This window comes from Setaria viridis, chromosome 2 (genome assembly GCF_005286985.2).
Source record: "Setaria viridis chromosome 2, Setaria_viridis_v4.0, whole genome shotgun sequence".
Taxonomy (NCBI): Eukaryota; Viridiplantae; Streptophyta; class Magnoliopsida; order Poales; family Poaceae; genus Setaria; species Setaria viridis.
The window spans coordinates 40,731,010-40,738,038 of record NC_048264.2 but is presented as its reverse complement, the minus strand read 5'-3'; the positions used below and the strand labels follow the sequence as shown (position 1 = coordinate 40,738,038).

The 7,029-nt window shown below is 47.2% G+C and overlaps 1 protein-coding gene across 1 annotated transcript; it reads left to right on the top strand.

Annotated features, from left to right (window-relative positions):
* Window positions 1-3,968: 3,968 nt before the first annotated feature.
* Window positions 3,969-6,405, top strand: LOC117842603 (WAT1-related protein At5g64700). The gene is made up of 7 exons (XM_034723084.2): window positions 3,969-4,316; window positions 4,407-4,472; window positions 4,571-4,687; window positions 4,822-5,071; window positions 5,157-5,315; window positions 5,404-5,555; window positions 5,828-6,405. The coding sequence occupies exons 1-7, from the start codon at window positions 4,144-4,146 to the stop codon at window positions 6,036-6,038; spliced, it is 1,128 nt and encodes a 375-aa protein (XP_034578975.1). The 5' UTR covers window positions 3,969-4,143; the 3' UTR covers window positions 6,039-6,405.
* Window positions 6,406-7,029: the final 624 nt, after the last annotated feature.

Genomic DNA, 7,029 nt, shown 5'->3' with positions numbered 1-7,029 from the left:
GCACGACGGACTGGCGGCGTGCCGATTCCGACGACCACAGCGGCGGAGAGAGGGAGGAGCGAGGGCGTGGGCACTAGCGTCTCACTAGGATTCCGTTTTGATGGTCGCTTGGGGAAGCGACGAGGTGGAGCTTTGGGCAGCATCGGCAATGGCGGGTTGGGGAACCTCAATCCCCGGCCGAAGGGGCAATGCCCAACGCCTAGGAGTAGTGGAGGGTGGAGCATGGGAGGTGAGGAAGGCGTGGATGGCAGCAATTTGAAGGCGACGGTCGGAGGTGTTTGGATTTAGCCGGCGAAGTAGTATGGATCGAGCTCGGTTCGATCTATGTCCACAGCAAGAAGCAGGAAGAAAGAAAAAGGAAGAGAGACAAAGGGAGCCTGAGGCCCAGCCAGCTCTTGGCTTGGGGAGGAGCCTCATGGTCAGAACTCCTGGTGCTTGGTATGAGTACAGGAAAATAATAGAATCCTACTCTAATACATGTCGTATTTTTACAGAGCGGCATGTCTTGCCGGCAGAGAATGGACGCTGCGGGTTGACGGCGTTCTAACGGCCGTCGGGCCGAGGCCTCAATCGGCCAACTCAGTTAACAGCCGTGGTAGGTAAGGATTTTGATTCAATTTCTCAAAAATTCATGTTGAAGCCCTTCGATCAGTAAATACAAAAGTTTGAGAAGGATTATAGGTGAACAAATCTTCTATAAATGATTTGTTGATTTGGACTTTGGTTTGGAAGATAGAAGGCCATGAAGTCAGCAAAAATTCAGTCCCTAGCTGATTTTTTTCTCCAGAGATTCGATGCGGCAGGTTTTATTTGTATTTGACCGACTTTGGCATCAATTTTGAAGTCAAGACGTGATCAATTTTTATCATACAATTTATGCATGTCATGTCCAAATATAGATCGATCCATTTTGACATTTTGATTAAGATCTTTGTTGTGTTTTTGGCAAAAACTAAAGCAGAACTCGGAGTTTTATCATAGTAGTCAGGGACTTAGATTGGATCACCCAGATGCAGCCCAACTAATGGCCCACGCGTGCTGATATGGTAAGTTTAAAAATCTTAGAGAATTTATTATTAGAAATGTGTTGTGGAATGGTATGATTTTGAGGAAAGAAATTTTTAATAAAACTCCCAGTACATAGTTTGGTGGAGATACTCTTAGCCCTAAGCTTTTTTGTCTCCTGACCCGGTTTGTCCGCATGCATGATGACATTCCTTAGCACACCGCATGCATGATGACATTCCTTAGCACACGCAACAACAGTACAGTACATAGGATGGTGACGAATCATGAATGACGAGAGTTCATGACGTCGTAGCTTCTTTTTTCGAGGGAGAAGCACACACAGGTCCTGACGTCCTGGTCGGCAGCTTAGTCATAGCCAAGGTGTCCATGGCCAACCTAGAGGTAAATGGGATGGTTCCTATGTTTTACTCCCATCTCTCCCAATTTGGTTCATAATTTTATCGACCACCCATCATGAGTTAATATCTGTTAAAATTTCTCTTCTCTAGCTACCCTAGCCTGCACAGTTCCATAACACAGTTACCAAAGCTGAAAACTTGGTAACTGTGTTTGCTGGGTTTCATATGATGAAACTCCTCTTACAAATGATGAAACCCCCTCTCCTCTCTTCTCGTAATAACGACTTTACCACGTCAATAAAATTGCTAATGTGGCATGTTATTTAATGGTCATAAAACTCTCGATGAAACTCCAACTAAGACGTGAGACACATATCAATGTGAAAACGTGACAATTACCATGGATCGATGAAGTTAGTAGTGTGTTATTGTTGTATTAAATGGCATGACTTTAAAGAACGTAGTAGAAAAAATGGATTGGGAGCAGCTTATTTAATTTCTGCAGGACTGTAAAAAAAATATATATTTGCTACAACACACTATAGGCAAACAATTTTTTTTAATTGTTCTACATAAAATTTCACCCAAAAAAATGAGATATTTGCTGCAGGACGACACTGTATGGTTTTCGCTGTTGAACAGTTAACAAGCCTTTTTTGTGCATGATTCAATTCGGTGCGATTGATGGAGCATCCAAAAGCATCCTGCAGAAGATGCCCTCTGCACGAGAGCTTTGTCGTGTCGAGTGAATCAAAAGAAGCTTTTTTTGTTACCCCATTCTCCTCCTGTTTTCCATCAAAGTCGTTCCTCCTCCTTTTATTGTTTCCTTTTGTACGGGCACAGCATGCTAGCTTCAGCGGAGAAAAAGACTCAAGTTGACTGCGCACAACGACGACGCGTCTGGTCTCGATTGACTCTGTAACAGTGTAATCCAACTTAACAATTCGCACTAGATTCAGGGTGCGATCATCTGCTCCTAGATTCTTTTTTGAAACAACTGCTCATAGATTCTAGAAAGAATTAAACTTAAATTGCAGCAGCAAGTGCCTGATTACCTTACTGCCTACGTATGCCGCTTACGTCCCAGATTCCACGCCCTTTTTGCGTCATCGATCGCATGCGTCTTGTCTTCAACTTCTAGCGAGCCACCACTCCTCCGGCCGGCAAGAATGTTCCGCTCCAGCCAACGGTAATTACTGACTCATTCCAGCTTCATTTCATTTCATTTTATTTCATCAGGAAGATGCTTTCTTTTCATTCGGAAGGTGTGTGTGAATTACGTGCGCAGAGAAAAAAAAAAGGAGGGGATGTCCAGCTTTGGACGCGCGCGGCAAAGGTGCCGAGGTGGTCGTGCATCTTTCTATAAAGGGAAAGAGAAGTTCACAAAGGGAGCATTTGCATACGTGAACAGGATCCTTCTGTATCATGGCACGAAAGCTACTGATCGGTTAGAAATGGAGATACCCATGACCATCCTATCGCCAACAAATGGTTGCAGTGAGCGCTACTTGCATTATACCAAACGGCTATGTAATTGTAATCATTGCGCATACGACCGTATAGGATACTCCATGACCCACTACAGAGGATTTGAGAAGTGAGCAATATAGCTTAGTTGGCTGGGCTTTCAGTAGAGGACCCACTAATCATGATGCTAATTTGCATGGCTTAAAAGTAACGCATAGCTCCCTTCTTAAGATTACGAACGTTCATACTGAGTTCTCAAGACTCATCAACCCAATAAGCCCAATGTTTCAGGCTTTGTTGACACGATAAGATGACGATTAATCTCATGATTATTTTACAAATAGACAACTTTTCACAAATAGATATTTTTTATGCACCTACTTATGAATAGATGTCCATAGTTACCCGCAAAAAAAAAGATGTCCATATAGTTACACACACACATGATATGTACTATTTTCTAAAGGATGAGAAGAGAGTACTTGAACCCAGCAATTCATAATTTTCTAGTCTATCAATCATCACACTAGAACATCAATTATAGTAACCACACAATAAATTACCTGAGCCACAATTAGCGAATAAAATATTCTTACACCTAGTATCCTGGAGTTTGACATGTTTAGGTCAATAGAAGAAGCTGATGAACATTTACCTTGAATGCATGATTAGTTAGTTAAGCAAGAAAAAGGTCTTTGAACTGAAGACCTCTTATCGTGGCAAAACCTAATCAATTTCGCTGCAGCGCACGTGATGTTTTTTCATTAAAAATGAGTAATGGTAAGAGTTCAGGGAAGCTTCTCCGATGAACAGCTTTTCCATAAACAAGCTGCCCTTACACAGACCTTTATCCAACAAACTTCCGTGCTGCTTATTCAAGTGGCAGGTTATTCATCTGTGGCCAGCGCACTACTCATTTTTTCTAATTAGCATGACCACTTGGCCAATTAAGATTCAGCCTTTTTTTTGCTTAAGAAATGTTCTTGTCGATTGACTCAAAAGCAGATATATCTTGTAATGCTAACCTGAACTTTGCACACACACACATGAAACTTTATCTTTTGAATTGCAAATGAAACTTGACCATAAACTCGACCATTGTGCTACTTGAAATTGTTGTTATCCGAATTGCATGCATGAACATGCAGAGAACTTTCAGCTTGTTCCTCTTTCATGTCACTTTAGTCCCTTGTACAGTCTTGGCAATTCACACAAGCTGGGTGGCTGGCCATCGCGTATATATAGGGGCGGGCGCTCTGGGAGTGGCACAACTGTGCTGAAACACCATCGATCATTCCATCTAGGCGCCATGGGCAACGGCAAGGTGTACGCCACGGTGGTGCTCATCCGGCTCATCTATGCCGGCATGCACATCCTCACCAAGGCGTCCTTCAACGAGGGCATGAGCACCACGGTCTTCGTCTTCTACCGGCACGCCGTCGCCGCCATCTTTTTGTTGCCTTTCGCCTTCCTTGAAATCAGGTACCCATACCCTTCAGTCAGGCATGCGTGTGCTTTCAGTAAGTTACCATGAATGATAAGATTAACTCATCTGGTGTTCTACGCTTGCAGGAAGCGACCGGCGCCACCTCTGAACTTCAAACTCACTGCCAAGATCTTCGCGCACGCCTTCTACGGGTATGTTCGTGCAGTTTGTGCTTTGACTGAAGCATATAGCCGCAAATTTTTCTGTTCTTGTCGCTGAAACGCCAAGCCGTTGGGGCTCTGTTGCTCAGGATGGCAGGAACGATCAACTTGTACTGCATTGGCCTGAAGTATGCTTCAGCGACCTCCTCATCGGCCATCTTCAACATCGTGCCGGTGGTCGCCTTCATCTTGGCCGTCATGTTCAGGTCATAGAGAACTTAATCCGATCCAAGAGCCCGTGTTTAATTTGCTTCCTTCAGTCATGTGTAGTTTCAGACTTTCAGTACCAGCCGACTACTAGGCAACTTTACTGAACATTCTTCCTTTTTTTGCACGACAGGATGGAGACCCTGAAGCTTAGGAGCGTCCATGGCATAGCCAAGGCCTCTGGGATCCTCCTCTGCGTCGGCGGCGTCATCGTGCTGGCGCTGTACGAGGGCCCCGAGCTCAAGTCCATGAACCACCACCAGCTCCTCAAGCACCACAAGAGCGCCGCCGCCGCGCACGCGCATTCCAAGGAGGAGTGGGCGCTGGGCATCTTTCTCATGACAACGTCCATCGTGATATGGTCTTTCTGGACAGTGAAGCAGGTACGGATCAAGATCTGTTCAAGTGCCTGATCGAATTTTTGCAGTCGTAGTAATGTTATTCCCGACCGGCCGGCCGTGCAATCAGGGACCCTTGCTGCTGGAGTACCCTTCCAAGCTCCTGAACACGACGCTGCAGTGCGTGTTCGCGAGCATCCAGTCGTTCGTCATCGCCCTTGTCCTCGAGAGGGACTTCTCGCGGTGGAAGCTCGCCGGCGCCGTCAGCCTCGCCTCGGTGCTCTTCACGGTAAGCACTAGCGATTTCTTATTGTGCTTTCACCAACCAGGGATCGATCTCCTCACAACTGGTCTCTGCGTGTTCAATTCGTTCCCAGGGTATCGTCGTGGCGGCGATCTCGTACTACCTGCAGATCTGGGTGATCGAGAAGAAGGGCCCCGTGTTCCTGTCCATGTCGATGCCGCTGAGCCTCGTCTTCACCATGGCAATCGCCTCGTTCCTGCTGGGCGAGGACGTCAGCCTGGGGAGGTAACACCACGTCACGTCGCACTGATTACCAACCACGTCACCGGCGATGGAAAAACCATTCGCTCGTGCCTCCTCCCCTTTTGACTTGTACGCAAGTGGCGCCGTGTCGCCCTGATCGATCGATCGATCGGGGGGGTCCCGAGTCCCGACCGAGCAGATCATATCGAGCTGATCCTCCCTGATTCAGTCGCGTCGCTGTCTTCTTAAGCTTTAATGACCTCTCCCACGCTTAACGGCTCATCTCGTCCTCATCCGATCCGCTGTGGGTGCAGCATTATCGGCAGCGTCCTCCTCGTCGCCGGCCTCTACAACGTCCTGTGGGGCAAGAGCAGGGAGGAGAAGCAAGCGGCGGGAGGGAGGGACAGCGGCGGCGGCGGCGTCGACGGGGACGTGGAGAGGAATGCGGCGGCCGTGCAACCGGCGGACGGGGAGACGGAGGAGAAGGAGGAGGGGGACGTCGACGCGGCGGCGGCCAAAGTCTGATGACACGCGGAGTCCGTGCGGATCATGCACGCACGCGACCTGCTGATCCAGTCGATCTCTCACGGCCGGCGTGGCGGGCCTGCGACCGGTGCTTGTGCGATCACTGCAGAAAGGGTGCAGGGCAAGAAAGATCATATCAGGCGCTGGTCGGTGTCGTGTTTTCCGAAAGCGATGCTTCAGCTGCTCCGCGCCCTATGTGCATTTGTGTGTGCACAACCAGTTGCTGTTTGTGTATACTGAGGTGTACATCACATCAAGTTAATTTCCAAGTGATGGTTGATTGTATAATGGTGCATAAAAGTGGCCTCTTTGAGTCTTTATTCGTGAAGTTATATTTTCTTGCAATCGAAGAATCTACTTTGATTTCCTTTGGAGGAAGAATCTAATTTTTTTTGTTACAAATAAGTTGTGGATGGCCAGGGCTCGATCAATGGTTCCCACACGGGAAAAAAAAGGACTGGCCATATTGGAGAAACCACATGTCGGTGTTTTATACCCAGCAACCTACCGAGGGTATCCCGAGGTGGTAGATTGGTTGGTGGGGAATCGTCAGACCTGGAACTCGAAGGTAAAAGCGAGGATACAAAACATAGATTTATACAGGTTCGGGCCACCAGAGTAGCGTAATACCCTACGTCCTGTTTGGGGTGTTGTATATTGCGCCCTGCACTTGGGTGTTGTTTGGTATTAAGGATTTGGTCCTCTTTTGTGGTTCTATGAGGTCTTCACCTACCGATTTAGGGACCCCTGCTCTCCTTTATATACTCCAGGGGGTGAGATTACTAGTTGGTTACAAGGTCCGAGTCCTAGTAGGATTACTGGATATGCGTCCTAGTAGGATCATAGGGGAATTCTAGTAGTAGTCTGCCTTCTTCCTTCCTTGCGGGTACTGGGGATCTATCCCCTACAAGCCCCCGAGCGCTTCGTAGTCGAATGCAGCAGTCTTCGAGTACATTTTAGATCCTTGCCAAGTAGTTTAGTGCTTCTCGAA